Source organism: Lissotriton vulgaris, chromosome 11 (genome assembly GCF_964263255.1).
Source record: "Lissotriton vulgaris chromosome 11, aLisVul1.2, whole genome shotgun sequence".
In the NCBI taxonomy this organism is placed as follows: domain Eukaryota; kingdom Metazoa; phylum Chordata; class Amphibia; order Caudata; family Salamandridae; genus Lissotriton; species Lissotriton vulgaris.
Genome location: NC_141699.1, coordinates 539,300,078 through 539,321,614, shown reverse-complemented (window position 1 = coordinate 539,321,614; position 21,537 = coordinate 539,300,078). Strand labels below are relative to the sequence as shown.

General features: G+C 51.4%; 1 protein-coding gene across 1 annotated transcript in view; it reads left to right on the top strand.

The window, feature by feature from the left end:
• IKBKB (inhibitor of nuclear factor kappa B kinase subunit beta) overlaps positions 1 to 21,537 on the top strand; it is a 616,380-nt gene that overhangs the window by 420,945 nt on the left and 173,898 nt on the right. Inside the window, exons 11-12 of the mRNA XM_086943580.1 lie at positions 9,827 to 10,024; positions 10,420 to 10,534. Coding sequence (XP_086799706.1) covers positions 9,827 to 10,024; positions 10,420 to 10,534 — 313 coding nt within the window. The remainder of the gene's footprint in view (positions 1 to 9,826; positions 10,025 to 10,419; positions 10,535 to 21,537) is intronic.

The window sequence follows — 21,537 nt, the reverse complement described above, 5'->3', positions numbered from 1 at the left end:
CGGGTGAAAAAGGGGGATTCTGTGTATTGGGGTTTTTATTATTTTTTTTTTAACTGCTTACATGCCAAACTATTTTTAGTTGGGTCTTATCTCATTTTTCTTTTATCCAGGCAATGTTATATTGAGTTATTTTACCTGTATGTATTTTACTGTGTTGCTTTTATGGCCAAACGCCGAATAAAGCTTATTTGAACTGACTCACTTTTCTACAATGCAGAAACGGTAAACTCCCCAACCCCCCCCCCCCCCCCCAACCATGTGTCATCATAGCCATTGCGTCTCCACCCTTCTCCCACAGCAGCCTTGTCTTAGTTGGCACGTTGGTATACAGCCAGGTCCGAGCCAATAATGTCATACTGTGTTGTCACTGAGGTGACCGCCCCTTAGTCGCTTCGCTACTCTTCTTCCTCCTCCGAGTCAGGGTCGTCTCCCTCTGGTAAGGGGTCACAGATTTCCCCCCTGCAGATGTTCCATGCCGCCCAGACTTTGTTCCATTTGCGGGGCGCTGCTCGTAACACGTACACTGCCCTTTCAGTTTCCATTAGGACGTCCATGTTTTTAGCCCATCTACTGGCGGTGGGTAGTTCTGGTGCGCCCCACTTCTGCGCTATGTCCCGCCAGGGTTGCCCAAATCAATTCGTATCTACCCAGGTCATTGGGGTCCCAGATGTTCAAAAGGCACTTGCGTGGTTCAGGTAGTATAGAGTGTTTAAGGGCTTGTGAGATCGAGCGTAGTATTTGCTTCCAGAATTCACGTATTCGCGGACATTCCCACAGCGTGTGCAGCAGTGTCCCCTCCTCCCCGCAGCCTCTCAAACAAAAGGGATGTGGTGCTCTCAGGATTTTATGCAGTAGCGTCCTGGTATAGTAAATGCGGTGCAGGATTTTAAGTTGCACCAGCCTGAGTTTACTGGAGATTCCAACCTCCTTCGGGGAGGCCAGCGCTTCATTCCATTCAAACTCATCTGTCTCACCTAGTTCCCCTTCCCATTTTTCTTTAAGTTTCAGCGTTGGGTCTTTGAGATTATTGATCAGTTTTTTATATGTAAGGGAGGTAGCGCTTTGGACCATGAATTCCGTTAGCAGTCTATCTTCTAACGGGGAGGAGTCAGGTAGAGTGGTGCCTGCCGGGATCGCCTGCAGTAATGCGTGTCTGATTTGAACATATCTGAATGTTTCCGTGGGTCCAAGGTCATACTGCTGTTGTAGGTGTGTAAATGGCACTACTGTGTCGTTATCCCAGAGGTCCCCAACCGTTGAAATGCCTATGGAGTCCCACCGCTCAAATCCCTTACAGCCTCTGAGGTTCCCCAATGCCTTCGTATCCCATAATGGTGTCATTTTGGTGATTCGACCCCCCCAACCCAGTCGGGTCTGTGCCACATGCCACAGAGCCGCCGTATGTTTGGTCGGACCAAGTAGGGTCTTAAGTTGTGATTTGTTATAAAGCACAGACAGCATACAGTCCGTTCCGAGTTGCGACCAGTCTGCTCGATAGGCAGGGTCTTCCTTCGGGGCGTGGATCCAGTAGTTTATAATTTTCAGTTGGGCAGCCCAGTAATATAGTTGAATGTTGGGGAGCGCTATTCCACCCTCGTACCAGCTTTTAACCAGCTTGTCGTAAGCAATACGTGCCGGGCCAGTATTCCAGAGTAGGGTATTGACCAGCGCCACGATCTGCTTAAAGTACCGTGGTGGCACCAGGTGTGGGGTATTTTCTAGAACATAGAGGAGCCTCGGGAGGGTCATCATCTTGTATAATGCCGCCCTACCCAGTAGGGTCAGGGGCAGGGCCGCCCAGTGCTTAACATCCGCCCGCAGGCGATCTATGGGTGGTTTCAAGTTGCTGGTAAAAAAGTCTGCTTCCTCACTCGTGATAATAATGCCTAGGTATTTGAAAGAGGCCGTCACCGTAAGCAGAGGACAGGTCTCCTGCACTCTCGGCGCCGGGCCCTTTAATGTATATATGGTAGATTTCGACCAATTTATGGTGTAGCCCGATGTGTGCCCGTGAGTGTTACAGAGGTCTAGCAAGGCCGGGATGCCGGCATCAGGTGCAGTCATGTAAATGAGCATGTCGTCTGCGTACAATGAGACTTTGTCCTCCCAACCCTCCTCCCACTTAATGCCTGTGAATAAGGGTGTAGATCTGATCTGAACTGCCAGGGGCTCAAGTACTAATGCGAAGAGCAGGGGGGACAAGGGGCAACCCTGTCTAGTTCCCCTGCCTAATAGGAACCTCGGCGATATGTGGCCATTGGCTACCACTTGTGCGACGGGCTTTGTGTAAAGCAGCCGTATCCACGCTAAGAATTTTGCCCCAAATCCCATACGTTCTAATACCATGAAGAGATACTCCCACTCTACAAGGTTGAACGCCATTGTAGCGTCGAGAGAGAGAATCGCTGCCTGCTCTGTGAGGAGGTGCGCTCGGGCCATCACACCATGTACTCTTCGGAGATTCATCGCAGTGCTCCGGTGAGGCATAAAGCCCGACTGGTCAGGATGGATCAAGGTGCCGAGGTGGGGCATCAATCGGGTGGCTAGAAGTTTAGCTAATATCTTGGCCTCAACATTTAGTAATGATATCGGGCGATACGAGGTGCACTCAGTCGGGGGTTTCCCCGGTTTGGGTATCGCCACAATCGTGGCTGTGCGTTGATCTAGCGGCAGTTCTGCTTTATCCCTGCTTTCTAAATGCATGGCCAGTAATGGGGCACCGAGTTCTGGAGCCATGGATTTGTACCATTCTATCGGTATCCCATTCGGGCCTAGTGCTTTACCCGACTGTAGCGCTTGGATCGCCAGCTGGATTTCCCCCTCCGTTGGGTCTATTTCCAGGGTATCCCTATCTTCAGGTGTAATGCTGGGGACGGCAATATTCGCCAATGTTTCCGCTGCCATCTGTTGTGTGATTCTCCTGTCTGGTGTGTATATTGATTGGTAATGGTGCGCTAGCGCGCAGACTATGTCCTCTGGGTGTGTTAGTGTCCGCCCGTCCTCCGTGTGTAGTCTCTGAATACCCTTCGCTCCATTCCCTCTCTTATCGAGCCATGCCAGCATGCGACCTGCTTTGTCTCCCACATCGTATATTCTATATTTAGTGTTCGCGATGTATCCCTTCTCCGTCGTTTTAAGGTGGGTTAGGTACTGTTGTTGCCGGACCATGAGGGTGTGCGCCGTGGACGGGGAGGGGTCTGCCATGTGTGCATTGTTAGCCGAGTCGAGCGCAAGTTCCAAGTTCGTGAGTTCCTTTCGGGAATCCCGTTTGTGCCCCGTTATTGTTGCAATGGCCTCCCCCTGAGGACTGTTTTGTACGCCTCCCAGAGGGTGGATGGTGATACTACTGTGCCTGTATTTTCCGCAAAATACTGCGTCGTCACAAGTTTGAGTTTTTTTCGAATCTTGGGGATTTTCAAAAAGTTGGGGTAGATTGAGTAGATTCGCGCACTTTTCTTCCCCCCGGTGGTAAGCGACAGGACAACTGGAGAGTGGTCGGAGATTCCCCTGGGCAGTATGTCTACCTTATCTACCATGTCTAGTCCCAGTCCTAGTGTCATGAAATAGTCTATATGGGATAAGCTATTATGTACAGCTGAGTAGTAAGTGTATTGAGTGGCCTCGGTATGTAGCTGTCGCCAGGTGTCTGTGAGTCCTAAGGCTTCTATAAAATCTGACAGTGGTGCATTACCTCGTGGTCGGGTCCGAGAGGGAAAGGCGTCCTTAAGTGGATCCATGATCGCATTGAAGTCCCCCCCAACAATCATGTCGCCATCGGGGAGGTCAAGGAGGAACTTGCCTAGTGCAGGCAGGGCCACAGAGTGCAGTGCTGGGGGGATATAGACCGATATCACATTCAGAGATCTGCCCTCCCATTGCCCATGGACTGCGGCAAAACGACCCTGGTCGTCCGCCGCACAGCGTGTTAACATAAAGGGGGACGACTTTTTCACTAGTATACCCGTTCCCCTGGAGCCTGCAGTGAATTCTGCATGTATCGCCATTGTATAGCCACGCCTATCCAGTGCTTTGCAGGTGGACCCTGTGAGGTGGGTTTCTTGTAGGAGTACCAGGTCCGGACTGTGTCGTTTTATGGCCTGTAGGACTAAGCCCCTTTTAATTTTATCACCCAGGCCTCTGACATTCCATGTTAGCATGCGCAGTGGGGGCACCTCCCTAGTTACAGGGGAGCCCGCAGCGGGCGTGTGATTAAGCGGCCTGGCCATGAAGTCGGTGAGAGAGCATTGCACATAACGTGCCCCTTGGAATAACGCATGCGTTGATACGCGTCATGCTGTGTAGGAGACATATAAATGTCGGGGTGGTAACATAGTGTAAGTGCCGAATGATGACTGTGAACAAAAACATAAATTCTAACAATAAAACTTCATTCCCGTCCCCCCTCCCTGCTACCCTGCTCCACGGACCAACCCTCGCCCGTATCCCCAACTGTGCAGAGTGCTTTAGTCCTTCCCCAGACATCTTACTTGCTTGTGGGGTTGGTGAGTCCCCCACGGGCACTGCCTGTGCCCACCTTACTCAGCCGCGTCAGATCCATGGCGTCCGCAGCACACTTAGTCCTATACCAGTATATTCCGGCATCAAACCGGAGCCAATTGCCCAGAGTCCAGCGGGTCCCTTTCCAGATCCGATTCCGTGTCTCCTGCGCCTTCCTGGCGGGGCGATTGGGAGTTCTGACTGTGGATCGTCTCTTCGGCACGATGTTGCGGTCGGTCCCGGTGCGGGCGATGTCGTTGTCCCGCAGGTCTCCAGCCCTCCAGCCACTCCTGCGCCACCTCTGGCGTGTCAAAAAACCAAGTTTTTCCCTCGGCCACAATTCTCAGTTTGGCGGGGAATAGCATAGAGTACGGTAGTTCCCTGTCCCGTAGTGTTTTTTTAACCTCCGTGAAGGACTTACGTCGCCTGGCCACCTCAGCCGTGTAATCTGGGAAGAAGGCCAAAGTTGCATTTTGGATCCGTACTGGTGGTGAGGTTCTTGCCGCCTGTAGGATCGCATCCCTGTCCCTAAAATTGAAGAGCCGGGCTAGCACAGGTCTTGGTGCCGCTCCCGGTTTGGGCGGGCCTCCCGGGACTCTGTGTGCACTCTCCACTGAGAAGAAGAGGGATAGGCCTTTGGGCTGCAGCTTGTTTTTGACGAGGTCTTCAACATAGAGGTCCATGGCCCCCTTTCCCTCTGTCTCCGGAAGCCCAAGGATGCGCACGTTATTGCGTCGCGAACGCCCTTCCTGGTCGTCCAGCTTGTCGTGTAGGAGCTTGGTTACTTGTTGCATCTTCTCCATGGCCAGTTGGAGTTCCGAGGTGTCTTCTACAAGTGACTTTGTGACCACCTCTACTTGTGACACCCTCTCCGCCATTTTGTGAAAGTCCGCTCGTAGCAAGGAGACTTCAGAGGAGATGGCGCCTACTGTTGTTTTTACTTCTGTGAGTGTTTTCATGATGTCCTCCAGCGTTATTTTTGTCGTTCCCTCCGCTTCTTGGGTATGGGTATTACCGGTGGAGGACCGCCCTGTGTTTTGCTGCTGTCCTTGATGTCCGTAGGCAAATTTGTCCAATTTGGCCTGCGTGGACCCACTCCTGAGGCCTTTGCCCGCCATGGTGTTGGGGCACGTGAAATCCGGGGTCTTGCTCAGCTTATTCGTGATCTGCGCCACGTCTTCGTCCGCCGTCTATAGGCACCAGCCAGGGAGCAGCAGGTCGATGGGCGTCGTAGAAGGATGTTGCCCTCTGTTTTCTGCGTATGGTTCAGTGGTCGTCGCGGTGACGTTGGATATTCGCGGTGGTGGCTGCGTGGGTCTCTGGTGAGTCGCTGTATTCCGCGCCCCGGGGTCCGTGTGGCCGCTCCTCGATATTCCACCCGGGGCCGGAACCGCGGCCGTAAATTATGTCTGTTCGTGCCGGTCCACCACCCTCAGGCACACCGAATGACGCAGGTCCCGTTCTCGGGCCACCGCCCTTCCACAGGCCAGGCAAGCCTCAGTGTACCGGGTCAAAGTCTTTATCAGATCGGGGCTGCTGATGTTATCAGGTAGTATGCGGGCTCCGAGGCTCACTCGCGGACTCCCGCGTTTAACCACGGTATGGCGTCGTCCCCCGGGGGCACCGATCTCCTTCACCTCCGTTCGGCGCTGGCACGTCTGTCCACTGCGGCCCCACGGTCAAGCGGGGCCGAATTATCGCCTTAATTGATTTCCGCCGCCCGCCAGGACACTAGGGGGGGAGTGCCGAGATGTCAGCGCCGTTCAGCGCGGTCAAGGCCGTACTCGCTGTTTCAGATGCGTCGCGCCTGTTCCTTGGGGATGGATTGTCCGCCTGTGTTTGCCGGATGATGTCTCCCGGTGATGCCTCCTGGTGACTCAGGCTGGTCGCGCTCCGGTAGGCGGGAGCCGGGATGAGTTCACTTCTCGCGGCCGGCTCGGCCGCACTTCCGCCGGGGCCTGGGTGCCACGCAAGGTCGGTGTCGCTCTTCTGGTGGTAGGCCCAGAATTGCCACTCGGATGTCGCCAGGTTCCGGTCCTCCGATTTTCGGGAAAGTTGGACCGGTGATGCCGCTTCGGCCCTGGATCCGAACGCCGCCGCTTCAGGCGGGCGGGATATCGGAGAAATGTGTCGGATTTATTGTGAGGCTGCAGCGCCCTCGGGAGCTCTCACACTAAGCGGCCGCCATGCTTGGCTGCTAGCCACGCCCCCCTTAAACGCAAGTTTTTAAACATGAACTGAGAAACACCTCTCTCTGATTACAATATTAGTTAACTAAGAGGCAAGTCAGGGGTTGTGGGTACCCAAATGTGGGCCAGATTCTTATTATACATGTATGAAAGTTACACTAACGTACACCAATTTTTAAAAATGTTCTCGGGGGAGACTACTGAACCCCCTCTATTAAACAACCATCTCGGTTGAACACTAAAATTGGTTAACCATGCTTGTGCCCCTTTGCCCAACTGGCTCAGGAGAGCGGGCTCCCCCCGGGACAATTCATCTTCCATCGACTGCTCATACATGCCTGCTGTTGCTTCTGGGATTTGTTTGGAGGTGAGCCTACCACTCATCCAGTGCTCCACGCTGTGTTAATTATGGGTCCTGGGCGCCATTGCATTGCCTGGTTGTAGAAGGCCATATGAGAACTGGCACACATCCCTCTAGACCCACTCTGCCGGACAAATTCAGGAGGCCACTTCATGATAAAGAATGGGAGCGAGTTCTTGAGTTTTCAAAGAAAGTTTCCCAGAACTCCAACTTCAAGAACATACAGTACTATATACTACACCGGACCTATCTGACGCCATCGGAACTTCAACACTTTCCAGAGTCACAATTTGCTGCCCTCGCTGTCACACTCCTAACGTGGAGCTTTTGTACATGCTCTGGGATTGTCCATCTCTCCAGCAATTCTGGCACATCATTCATGCTACAATGTGAGTGGTCAGAGGACTCCTGGACCTCGATTTTTGGGAAGCCTCTTCACTAGGCGGATTTAGACGTAGGAAGCAGCTCAAAGCTCAAACACGCTTCGCGGCCCTGGCCCTTCTGTTAGCCAAGCATGCAGTCACCATGCAATAGACACAATGGATGGACGGAATGCTGGACAATGCAGACATTCACCCTCAGTCACAAGGATCTGGGTTTAATCTATCATTCTTTTGCTCATCACACCACCCCAGTTTGGACCCAGCCATATGCAAATCAGTCTTGGCCCTGTGGGAACAGTCCAGCCTGAGCTGCCAAGCCAGGTCCTCCCTGGACCGGATACAAGCATCCTTGGACCGATTTCAGGGCATCACCCTTCATCAGCCAGGCTAGCTTGTATACAATGGTGTATTGAGCCCGGGACCCACATCTGGGCATACCCTTCCCACTTAGGGCGACATATGCTAAAGAAACAATTGATGACTGGAATGCTGTACAATGTAAACATTTACCTCCAATCACAAGGATCTGGGTTTAATCCATCATTCTTTTGCTCACCACACCAACCCAGTTTGGACCCAGCCATATGCAAATCAGTCTTGACCCTGTTCCTTGTGGAAACAGTCCAGCCTGAACTACCAAGCCATGCACTGGCGCGTGCCAGCAAGCCCCCCTCTAGAGGCCTGGATAGGAGCTGTACTTAAGTGGGGCGTTGTAGAGCAAGGCACGCTTTGAAATGATGAGGTGCGACTGATGCACCGACGCCCCATCTCCTACGAGTGGGCAGTGCTACTTGTACTTCCTCCAAGCAACTGCCCAAGACGCTACATCCCTGCCGTCACAAAGCCCGCAAGGCTTGCCCAAATAAACGTCCTTCCAGGCGGAGACACACGCTTTCTCCATGAGGTCCCCTTAATCTCACCCAGTAAATGCCCCTGCTGTAGCCACGTCACTGAGGTATTACAGTGCGTTTGCCTGCGCCAGCGCCTGTGCCCCATCATCTTCATTGCTGTTGCAATTCTTGCCCCCCTCCCCCCCACCATACACTCCCTTATTTATGTCCCAAGTTGACAGTTCAGGTTTATTTCTTGGGTACGATGCTAGGAGGCAATGCCTCTCACAGTGGTAGCTCCCAGATACTAGGCACCCCAGTGAATGCTCCATGCAGCTTAATCAGTAATTGTTGTGCGGAATACTTTGCCACAAATGTACCACTGTATCTTCAAAGTAATGCATGTAAAAAAATATTAATCTATGCAATGGCATTTTCGCATTGAAAAATTTGTAAAATGTTCTATTAAAAAAACCAGTCTTACACCTCACCACTTTCAAATTCCACCAGCTGCCACTATCAGCAGTAGGTGGAGTCACGGTACCTTGTAATTGGGAAAGACTTCAAGGAAAATCAACTTGCACAGATAACAGGAGTATGCACAGTATGTGAATCTACAGCATTATATGCCACAAACAGATGCTTACAGGGTAAGTAACATTTTCCGTTATTCACAATACATGGTCAGTCAAGAGAGCTGGAATAATCAGAGAGGTGTATAGTCTTAAGGGCTTCCTCATATCCTGGGAAATTGGGGACATCAGACAGAGAAAATGGCAAGGTGATATGTTAGAAGAGGAGGTAGTACAACTAGAAAATGAGCATACAAGTTTGGATCAGTGACAACCCTAGTGAGCTTTAGACACTAAGTTAATAGAATAGCCACACTGAGTGAGGTATGAAACCCAAAGAGGTTAGTGCCATCGGCACACCGATATATAAAATAAATGGATGAATCGTAGATCTTGGGATATCTGCTACTCAATCATGCATTATTGGCAATCATAGGGGTAGAAGAAGAAACCATGGAAGGCTAACCCCTAAAGAGGTAAATGGAAGTTGGTGTTTTCTAGGTACAGCATGTTTGTGCCAATGAATACATGCCACATTTGTACCTTACTCATCTTCTAAAAGTATTGCAGTGCTGTTGCCTTACTAGTGGGGTTTCCATGTATAACGGAAAACACAATAAATTGTTTTCCAAAGAAAATGTGTTTGCCGCAACCTTTTCGAATCTTATTGCTGTTACTGGTATATCAACGAGTCACTCTTATCCTTAGTGCTCCAGCTCATTGATTATTTCAAGTGTGAGTATATTCACTTATCAGAGGCTCAGTGACTGTCTTGGCTCACTTGTCTTTGGTCAGCAGGGGCGATGTTGTGCAATTATTGTTCATAAGCCTGTGTATCAGGGAGTGTGGGTTTCTTCACATGTTTGTGACCCAAATGGCGCTTGTTTCTTTTCATGCCTGAAGACCACTGACTGCGTTTGAACAAGTGTCTCAGAGGACCAGTGCTAAGTGCTTGTTTCATACCAATCACCGGTATACCAATCATCTTTTTCAGTTGGTGCAGGTGTTGAACATGGTGACAGGCATGCTACACACGTACTCTGTGGTAGACGAGGGCGAGAGCTTGCAAAATTTGATGACTCGGATCGCAGAGGACTCTGGCATTTCAGAATCAGACCAGGAGTTGCTCCAGGAGGCAGGACTTGCTTTGGACCCTCAGAAACCTGTCACTCAGTGTATTGCAGAAAGCAAGGTAAGTAGTATTGTGTACCTTTAATGATCTAGAGATCCTACATAGCCTGCTTTATCAGAAATCTGGGGATATCCTTTTACCACTGATACCCCAGTGGGTCAATAATTTCCTCCCTTGACTTCCTCCCCACATGTAATAAGCCCATTAGATTAGAGTTTGGATGTGACCTCCAAAGTTGTAAAAGCATATGATAGATCTTCTCCACTCTGTTCGATACACCCCTTCCCTCTAGCCCCTTTTCACTCTAGACATAGTAAAGACGCACATTGATGGCATATCGCACCTATGGTACTTTTTTTTTTCCAATTTTTTTTTTATGCAGAGTTATTGCCTGTTTCGGATTCGAGGCACAAAAATATTCCTATCAACCTTTCTGCAACTTTTTTTCTTCTTAGCCAAATGATGGACGGACAACAGAAACAGACCTCTTTTTTCTGTTTGACAACAGCAAGACTGCTTATGAGCCCCAAATATCATTACGGCCCCATCCTGATAGCGTGAACTGTATCCGTGAGTATCTGTTAATTACTGTTATTTAGCCCCATTTCTGCTACTACTACTGATATTACAGCCTAGATTTGCAGAGTGCTTGGCATTAGTTTTGATACTCATGTGTCTTTGTTTGTTTACCAGTTGCCTTTGAGTATTTTAACACTTCCATGTCATCGCTTTTTTTATGCTTGCTTTTTTTGTGGTAGTAGGTTTGTTGCTTTCATGTCATTTGTTTTAGTAATTGTAAGGCATTGATTTGGATGTTGGTGTTAATGTTTTCAAGAATTTAGCCCTTCAGTGCTTTGTGTGTCCTTGGTCTCCATGCTTGCGTACAACTTATTCTGATGCTGGCACGTCATTGGTTCAAGGGTTTGCTTGCTGTTGGGTTAGTTTGTTTTTTTAAAAACATTTTTTTAGATTTTTCAGTGCTTAACCAAAGAACAAGCATGTCGTCATTACTCAGCACATCCCATCCCGGAACCCCCCCCACCTCCCTTCACCACCCTGGGACCCCTAACACAGATATCCATCACTGTCAATACAATCACTATATCTATTCCGCAGCCAAGAAGGATAGAGTAGCAGTCAGCGACCTGGGCCCCTCCCATCTCTAGGGCCCCCACCACCTCATTCAGTTTAAAGTCCTCCATCCAGTCTATGATATCAGCGCCACTTCCCCCATACTCTTCCGAACTTTTTGGGGCACCCTCTGGCTTTATACGTAACTCTCTCAGCAGGCATATACATGTCCATGCCCCTACGGCTTCGGGCACTCCGGGGCTCCCCACTTCCTGGCCACATCCCTCTTAGCCACCCCCATGGCCAGCACTAAGAAGATCAATTGTGGGCGATTTACATCGACCTCGTTTGTCATGCCTAGGAGAATCAATTTAGGGTCGGACTGGAAAACTGTCTCCAGCACCTCTCCCAGTTCTCGGAGCATCTCCCCCCAGAAAACCTGTATTTTCGGGCAGGACCAAATAGTATGAAAGAAATCTCCCCTCTCAAAGCCACACCGTAGGCAGCAGGGGTCCAACGCCCTCCCTATTCTATGCAATCTTGCTCTGTCAAAGTATGTTCTGTGAAGCACTTTGTATTGTATAAGCCTGAGTCGCGATTTAATTGCCACGTCTCGTGGGTGCATCAGACCGTTCCCCAGTCCACCTCATCGATCGTCCCTATGTCTCGCTCCCAGACTTCTCTAAGCTTCCCCAACCCATTTGGTAAATTATTCATCAGGGTCCTGTAGGTGAGGGATACTGCCCTGTGTGTGATCTGCTCTTGCAGAAGGCGGCCCTCCAGCGGAGCATATTCCGGGAGTGGCCCCGTCAATGTCCTCTCTGCCCTTCAAGCGTGCCTCAGCTGCGTGTATCGAAAAGCCTGTGTGTGACTAAGTCCGTATTCCTTCCGTAATGCCGCAAACGACTGAAACTCCCCCCTCTTCATCAGGTCTCCCAGCGTTGAGATACCTACTGCATCCCAGGCCAGGAAACCCTTCAACTTATTCAATTCCTTCAGCCAGGCACATTTCCAAAGTGGAGTTTGTTGTGTCGGCTTACCGTCTCACCCTATGGCCTTTGTCGCCCTTGTCCAGGCCACCAGAGTAACTCTCGTGGTAGGGAGCAGCCTATCCCTCCCCTTGCCTCCGTATAGAAGTGTAGGCAAGTATGTTTGTCCATCGTGTTTCGTTCTAGAGTATTTGTGGGATGAAGGGCAGAGGCATGTATCCACTCATTTATGGGTGTCAGGTGCTCAGCCCAGTAATACGCTTCTATGTTAGGCAGTGAGATACCCCCGTCATATTGATGCCTCTGCAGGGTAGTCAGCGCCACCCGGGGTTGCCTCCCCAGCCATAGGAACGCGCGCAGTTCCGCATGTATATCCTGGAAGACCTGTCTCCGAAGGGGCAAATATTCATTCTGGAGGGCGTACAAAAATCTCGGGAGCGTGATCATCTTGAACATGGCCACTCGGCCTAGCAATGTCAGGGGGAGTAGTCTCCACTGCGCCGCGTCCTCCGTGAAATTAGTCAATATTCTCCTAATATTCCTGTCGCAGGAGAGGGAGCTATCTTTTGTCATAAAGACCCCTAAGTACATAAAACCCTCACTAGTCGTCTGGAGTCTCTCCGGGAGAGTGGGCCAGCCTTCTCCCCGCCTAGGGTCGTAGAGAACAGATTTATGCCAGTTAATCTGGTATCCTGCTTGGGCACCATATCTGGCCAGTTCCTCAAACGATGCCGGGATCGTGGTGTCCGGGTGCGTAACGTACTGAAGGAAATCGTCCGCATAAAGGGATATTTTTTCACCTGCGGTATCCGCTCGGCCCATTCGAAATCCCGTAATCTCCTCATTTTGTCGGATCGCACATGCCATTACCTCTATAGTTAGAGCAAACAACAGCCGGGATGGGGGACACCCCTGCCTGGTGCCCCGCCGTACAGGGAAGTCCGTTGATAATACTCTGTTAACCCTAACCCTTGCCCTGGGACCTGTATAGAGAAAGCTTACCTATTTCCTGAACATAGGCCCAAAGCCAAATCTAATTAATACCCCCTCCAGGAAGGGCCAGTGGACGGCGTCAAACGCCTTTTCCGCGTCGAGGGATAAAAAGAGGTGAGGGTCTTCCCTGTTGCAGACCTCCAGTAACCAGTTGTGCGTCCACCTAAGGTTGTATCGAGTCGCCCTGTCTGGGAGGAAGCCGGTCTGGTCCAGGTGTACCAATCCAGCGATAACTCCCCGTAGGCGAAGGGCCAAGATAGTTGCGAGGAGCTTCACCTCCACGTTCAATAGCGAGATAGGTCTATAGGACGCACAGTCCCCCGGCGGCTTACCCTCCTTATATATAGGGACTATTGTGGCCTGTCGGAGATTTAACTGTAATTTTCCCTCCTCTACTGCATCCTCAAAGAGCCCTAATAAGTGACGGGCCAAGAGGTCCGCTGTTTATTAAAAAAATTCAGCCGGAAAGCCATTAGGGCCCGGGGATTTCACCGCTCAAAGCCTGGTCAGGGCGTCCCTGACTTTGTCTACCGTAATGTCAGTTTCCAAGTCGCGTTGGTCCGCCTCCTCAAGGCTTGGGAGCTCTATGGAGGACATATAATGCAGTATGTCGTCCTTCGTCCCTAAATCTCTGGCTTCATAAAAGGCACCGTAGTAGGCCGCAAAACTTTCAGCTATCTGTTCATCCGTCTGCACCCAACTTCCCTGGCCGTCTCTCACTTTCTCTACCCACCTCACGTCCCTCTCTTTCCCTCTGAGCCACGCCAACAGCCTGCCGGACTTATCTCCGACATCGTACAGACGATGCAGCGTCGCCAGGCCTGCGCCTTTGCCTCCCCTGTCACCAGGTGTCTCTACTGTTGTTGCACTTCCAATAATTGCCTGAGGGTACCTGGAACCCCGCCCATCTGTTGCTTCTGTTCCAGAGCCAGGATCTGTGCTTCCAGCGCGCTGGCGTCCTCTTCCGCTTTTCTCCTCTCCCCCGCTACCCTATTCTGGGCTCTATCTCGCAGTACTGCCTTGAGGGCTTCCCAAAGCATCACCCGGGAAGGGACCGAGCCCTCATTTTCTGCGATGTACACCTTAACGTCTGCCCTAAGGCCACGTAAAATGTCTCCGTTTTGTAAATCCCAGCCCGCCAAACGCCATGTATCTTTTCTCGGTTCCCCGGCTGTCCCCCATTTTCTGCCAGTTGGGGAGAGTGGTCCGATATGCCCCGCGCCTGATATTCTACCCTGTCAGTAGTCTGCAGCTTCCCTCTGGCCCTAAAGATATAATCCAGTCGAGAGTACACTTTATGCGCCCCCGAAAAGAACGAGTACTCCTCAGTCTCCGGGTGCCGGCACCTCCACACATCTATTAAGCCCAGTGTGGCCATTGTCCTCGCTAGCAGGGTGCCGGACAGGGCTCTATCACTCCCGCCTGTCCTGTCACGCCCAGGGTCCATGACAGCGTTGAAGTCTCCCCCTAGAATCTGGACCGTGTCAGAGGTGTTAAGTAGGATATCAGTGATAGCTCTCAATGTACCAGCCTGCAGCTTGGGTGGGCCGTAGACAGAGAGGAACGTATAGTCCCTCCTTCTCCATTGCCCCCTCACTCCCTCGTATGTCCCCTGCGGGTCCACCCATGTCTATGAGATGTGAAATGGAGGGTGTTTCCTGATCAGAATTGCTACCCCTGTGGAACCAGAGGTAAAACCTGCGTGGGCCAGTGTTCTGTATTGCCCTCTAGCAAGGAAGTTACATTTAGTGCTCTGCAAGTGTGTTTCCTACAGTAGTATAGCGTCTGCTCTAATTCTCAACATAGTTATGCACGAACCCCCGCTTAATCTTGCTACCCAGGCCGTTGACATTCCACGTTAAGACCTTAATCCCCCCAGTGAAGGTTCCTCCCCCAGCGAATTGGCCATCATCCTATTCTGTATGACTGTATGATTTGTCCAATAGGGGCCATGTGGCAGGCCCCCAGGCACAGATGCGCATCAGTGTCCTGACATGCAATAATTCAGTCCCCCCCCCCCCGAACACCCCCTTTCCCCATAGCAACCATAGACAATTCCTGCCCCCATTCCCTGTTCCCCAAACGTGGAACAACTGCCCCCCATCCCCGCTCTCCCCCCCACCTTCTCCCCCCTCCAGTCCCATACCCGCCAGATGGTCACGCACAGGACTTTCCAAGGAGGAGAGGGTCTGTCGCCCACCCTTGAAGCCCCCCTAGACGTCCAACCCCAGAATATACTCCTGAGGCCCTAGAACCCCTTTCTCAGCTCTCCGCAGTCACTAGGTAACACGTTACTCCCAAAACAGAGACTCAAAAAGGGAAAACAGGGGGGGGTATGTCAACTTGCGTGCTATCGGGCCTTGAGCCTGCATCTCCAGCGTCCCGAAGGTCCCAACTTCACAAATGTGGGACCTGGATATCGCCTAGGGATGCTGCAGCCCCACCGCCCGCCTCTTTCTCCATCTCATTGATTGCTACCACCAGAGGATGCATTGACGGGGTCCCCGCTTCCTCATCACCAGAAGAATGGTCGCCAGTGTCCTCCTCCCCTTCGGCTCGTGCATTCCTCACCAGACAGCTGAATCTGGAACCAGACCAGTCCCCTATGACCGGGGAGGACGAATTCCTCCGACTTATCCGGGCTGAGTTTTGCGCAGGATATGGAGTCGACATATGCCGCCTGCTGCCGTGGGATCCTCTGGACCTTTGCGTTCTCTGCTGTCGCCATTGGGCCTCCGTCGTCGACGTGCTAGGCCCGGACTCCCGTCTGCCCTCCCGGTCCCGCCGGGGGGCGGGCGCTCCTCGAGCCACTGCCAGTCATCCTCCGGGTGCGTGAAAAAGTGCGTCTTCCCCTGGAACATAACCTTCAACTTGGCCGGGGAAATGAGCATATATTGCAAATGCCTGTCTCTCAACTTCGCCTTCACCTGATCGAAGGAGCGGCACTGTTTCTGCACTTCTTGGCTGTAGTCCGGGAAAATCATGATGGACGCATTCTCCAGCCTGATCTCCCCAAGTCTTCTGGCTTCTCTTAGGGTCATGTCACGATCCGCAAAATTCAAGAAGCGGGCAATCACAGGTCTCGCCGGGCCCCCTCTGGCGGTTTTACCAACAATGCTTGGTGTGCCCTTTCTATAATAAAGCAATTGGAGAAGCGCGCCGTCGGGAAGGTCTTTTGGAGCCACGTATGCAGAAAGTCCTCCATGTTGTTCCCCTCAATTCCCTCCCTAAAGCCCACGAAGCGGAGGTTGTTGCGGCGCCCCCTGTTTTCCGCATCGTCCAACTTCCACTGGAGGTGCTTGTGGGAGGCCTGGAACTCCGCTACATCTTTCTTGAGCCCCTGAATAACATCTTCTGCCTCACCCAGTCTATTTTCTGCAGTAGTCACCCTCTCCGTCAAGTTACGGAAGTCCTGGCACAATAGTGTCACCTCCGACCCCACTTTGCCAATTTTAACTTCCAGGGCCGCTCGCGATGCCTGAATGTCGTCTCTAGATGTTTCGATGGCCCTCATCAGCAAGGCTGTGTCTGAGCGGGGGTCCTGAGGCACCGCGTCTGTGGGGGGGGGGGGTGGGGCCCGTTGCGTACCTATCTAGTGTTCCCTGCCTCTGGGTCCTGGCCACCGCCTCCTTCTTTCCCATGGTGGCACCCAGGCGTTATCTCCTCTTGGGGCAGTCCACGTACCTCAACGTTATCAGATACCAGTCTCTGGGTATAGGGCACCGCTCCGCCCTCTCCCCCCTCCGCACTGCAGTCGCAGCGAGGCCAAAGTCCAGAGGCGCAGGCCACCCGGCAGTCACTGACGGCCTCCCAGTGCCCCTCAGTGCCAGGTGCTCCGCCTGAAGTTATCAGTAAGCCAGGCCCCCAGGGGAGAGGGGGGGGGGGGGGGGGGAAAGCAGGTATATCCCTGGATCGACCCATGTACTTTAATCTGACACTCTCTGCCTCCCGGGCCTCCAGGTCGCGTTCCACACACGATGGTCTCCCCACCTGCCCAGCACCGATCCTCTGCCAGGCTCCACCGCTACTGTTCCAGTTTATGTTCAGGACGCTAAGCCACCTCCAGCGACCATGCGGGGCTCCAGCGCCTCTCTTACTGCTGCTGCTCCCTAGAGCTCCAGGGGCCTGGCCTCCCTTCCTCTACCTCCAGCCCTGGGCAGATCGTAGGTCCCGCACTGCCAGAGGGCTCCCGTATCCCAGAGCTCCCTCTCGCCTGCCAGATGTCACCGGATTCCGCCTCCTCAAGCGCTGCTCCACGGAGCAAGCGGGCCGTCACCCCTGCTCCCCATACAGAGCTCAGTGGGTCACTGCCTCCGGGCCCGGTCTCCGCCCACCTCCGCAGGCCCTACCTCCGCCGCTCCGGACCTCTCGCCGCCTCGATTCAGCCTCTTGCCCCGCACCGTAGGGGGTCCAGTCACGAGTCAAGGCTCCAGATCCGGCCGCGACGTCCTCCTCAGAGACCCACCGCAGGTCCGTTACCAGCGCGCCGGCGTTGCCTCAGTCGCGGCCGGGCGCCGCCATCTTGGTTCCCTTCGCGCCCAGCTCCATGATGTTGTTTTGCGGCTGGGACCGTATTGAGCGCACCGGACCACTCGTTCTTCTCCCCGGGAGCGCACAGGGTCTTCAGGCTGTGCTACGAGTCGAAAACAGGACCTTCGGGCGGCGTTAAACTGTCGGATCAATGTCGGCTCGCCGGAGCTACCAGGAGTCTCGACCTAGTCGGCCATGCCCCCCCTGTGTGTCATTAGTTTTGAAGTTTGTGTTGCATTGTAATTGATGCTAGTCACTGGATCTTAGGTTATTGTGTGATTGAACAAACAATCCGTGACATAACAGTATTTGTTTTGTTTTCAATGGAATTACAATTGATATACATACTTTTAAGTAGCAAATACTTATGTGAAGAAGGTATTTCCATACAATATGCCACAAAAATATTGCAGGTGAAAAGTAAAACAGCAATTAATGTACCAGAAATTAAGTGTGCGTAGCAATAAATATGAATAAAATAACCTCACATTTTATTTATACATTGGCTTCATGGCTAGATTTGTTAAAGCAAGTATTCTATTTTTGCAACAGGGAAATATTATATTAACATTCTTTTAAAGTTTATTTATCATTTTGCATACCTTCTTACAATGGGTTACCAAACAGCACCACTTACAGTATTGAGTAAATAGCAAGTACATCCATATAGTGGAAAAGTACATATCCATTCAGGTGGAGTCTGGGGCGAAAAGCAAAAAGGGGTTATTCGTGGAGCTACATCAACCTATTCCATATGTTTAACAAAGTGTCATGTTTGACGAATTTTAATTTTTCCCTAGTCAACTTTCCCATCATTGCAGCCGACAAAGGGAATCAAGTCCTTCAACCCCACGTGAAGACCCGTGTCACCTCTTTTGCTAAAGGGGCTTGCCCACACCTGATCTTCAACCCTTGTAGTGTCTACCCCTTAGAGCGAACAAAGCAAACACAAGGAGATGATTGACAGAGAGCTGAAACTTTTCAGACACTCACTCCCAGTCACAGATCTGGGTTGAATCCATTATCCTTCTTTAGCTCACTTCGCCACCTCAGTTCAGACCCAGCTATATGCAAATCAGTCTTGACCCTGTGCCTCATGGGAACAGTACAACCCCAACTGCCAAGCCAGGTCTTCCCTGAACCGGAAACAAGCATCCAGAGACCGGTTTCTGGTTAAGACCCTTCATCAGCCAGGCTAGCTTCAATCCAGTGGCAAAGTGAGCAAGGGACACACTTCTGGGCATATCCTGCCAACTTAGGGCGAACAAAGCAAACACAAGGAGATGATGGACAGAGCACTGAAACTTTTCAGACACTCACCCCTGTCACAGATCTGGGTTGAATTCATCATCCTTCTTTTGCTCACTTCACCACCTTAGTTCAGACCCATCTATATGCAAATCAGTCTTGACCCTGTGCCTCATGGGAACAGTCCAGCCCGAACTGCCAAGCCAGGTCTATCCTGAACCAGAAACCAGCATCCTGGGACCGATTTCTGGGTAACACCCTTCATCAGCCAGACCAGTTTGAATCCAGTGGCAAGGTGAGCAAGGGACCCATGTCTGGGCATGCATTGCCAACTTAGGGCTTGAAAACAAGTATTCTATATTATATTAACATTATTTTAAACTTCATTCATCTTTTTGCATACATTCTTACTATGTGTTACCAAATAGCACCAATTACAGTATTCAGTAAATAGCAAGTACATCCATATAGTGGAAAAGTACATATCCATTCAGGGGGAGCCTGTGGTGAAAAGCAAAAAGGGGTTATTCGTGGAGCCACTTAAAAGTGTCATGTCTGATGAATTTAAATTTTAGTTAATAACGAATCTGTAAATGACAGATCAGAGAACCTACCCACAAGGAAGGGCTTCCGCTAAATGTGCGAAACACCCCAAAACTGAGAAGAGAAAATTCTCTTCTGGAGTCCCCTAACTCACCAAGGATTGCCCCTAGGTGACATGCTTCATCATTGGAACCATCCCAGACCACTACTGTCTGGGGCCTGCTGCAACTTGCGGAACTACGTAGGAGCACTTTTTGTGAAAAATGTGTAGTACAGTGGTGATGGTGATCCTAAAAATACCTAGCTAGTGATCGATTAATTTATTCCTGCTCCTAGTTGGTATGGATAAAATGGGGTTAATAGTAGGGAGGAAGTGTAACTGTTCTGTGTATACTTTCCCTAGTATTTGGTCGACATGGTTTGAGGTGTCCCCTAAACCTCTTCTTCAGGACCAGATGGGGACCAGCCCCATGCGTACTACTCCGTGAGAAAAACTATCCTATATTAAAGAAATAATAATATAATAAAGAACAGATGCACACCTAATGTTTGAGCACCAAATTTAATACATACGGTTGAAATCAGACTCGTAATATCTGTTCAAGGAAGTAAAGTGACAAAGAGATTAGTACATATTGCCTGCCCACCTCTCACGTGGGCAGGTCCAAACCATATGCAGTGCTTAAATCACTGCGCTCCTCTATAGTTTGTGTTGGTGCCCTTATTTCTTTTTTGTAAATATATTTTTATTGTAGCAATATAAAGCGTACAATCAATTCGCCAATTAGGTCAGCATCCTTCAGTCACGTAGTTCAGGCTCCTAAAAAATAAGTCTTACACGGCCATTCAGCTCACACCCCGGAGGTCGAGCGACATTAGACAGGAGATCATTAGTCGCTGATAGATGCATTAAGGCTCACATATAAATGATCCTCAGGCAGTACTCAGGGCTGCGTTTCTTACCACCCGGTTCTCCTGTACCCTGCCTACTGAGCTCCTAACAAAATCAAACATCCCCCCCCCCTCCTCAACTCCCCACCCCAAGCTCCTCCATCACTTACCCCTCTACCCCCAACCCCCCTACTCCGCCCTCCCGCCCCCCCTCCCAGGCGTGTCAGAGTTCCACAAGAGCAAGCCAGTATTCCTCGCGGGCAGTGCAGGTCCGAGACCGACAATCAGGAGTAACCAATAGGAGACAGCAGTCATCACGTGGGGCGTGGGGTAATCCAAAGGAAAGAGCCTGGCCGATCACCAACCTAGGCCAAGGTGCCTAAGGAGCAGGACTACTGGCGGGGGAGCCCTCGCTGTCAGAGGTCGAAAGCGTGAGATCAAGAACCAATCGCTCCCAGACTCGGGCCCGCTTCAGAGCAGTATCAGTGCCTGCCCTAAGTGCTAGCTGCAGAGGTACCACCCCCTCACAGCTGGCCCATCTAGTGAGCTCCGCCCGCCACCTCTCCACCGTGGGACCCCTATTCGCCTTCCACTGGGATGTTATGGCTTGCTTCGCTAGAAGCAGACCCAGGTCTAGGAACTTACTAGTGATTTTGTTTTTTGATGTATGTGGGAACCAGTGTAGGACGCAGTGTGCCATTGTGGGTTGTAAATCCCTCTCAGTGACCTCCCGCAGACCCTCCACTACCCCCTGCCAAAAGGAGCCCAGTGCCGGCAGGACCAGAACATGTGTTGGAAATCGGCCACCCCTGCTGGGCAGCGCGAGCAGGCCGCCGAGTGTGCCGGGAAGTACCTATGGAGCTTGTCGGGGGTCAGGTACGCTCTATGTAGGATGTAAAAATGCACCAGCTGAAACCTCACGTTGCATGTTCCTTTCCAGGCCCGTTCTACTATACCAGACCACGCAGCCTCAGGGAACTCCGTTGTTAAATCCGCCTCCCACTTCGCCTTCAGAGCTAGTAGCGGGGTCAGAACTTCCGCAGTCATGCGTTTATAGAGGCACGTAATAGCCTTAACCGTCCCAGCGGCCATGATCACGTATTGACAGCCCATGGACAGTGGCGGTTCTGTCATACCAGTCTTCCAATGTTTACGGATCGCCGCTGTCAGCGCCGCATGAAGGAAGAAGTCTCCACCCGGAAGATCAAAGCGATCCCTTAAGAGGTCGAAAGGCAGTAGCACTCCGTCATCAAACAGATCTCCAACGGTCGCTAGGCCCTGGTGCTCCCAGTCTTCTAAACGGTGCCA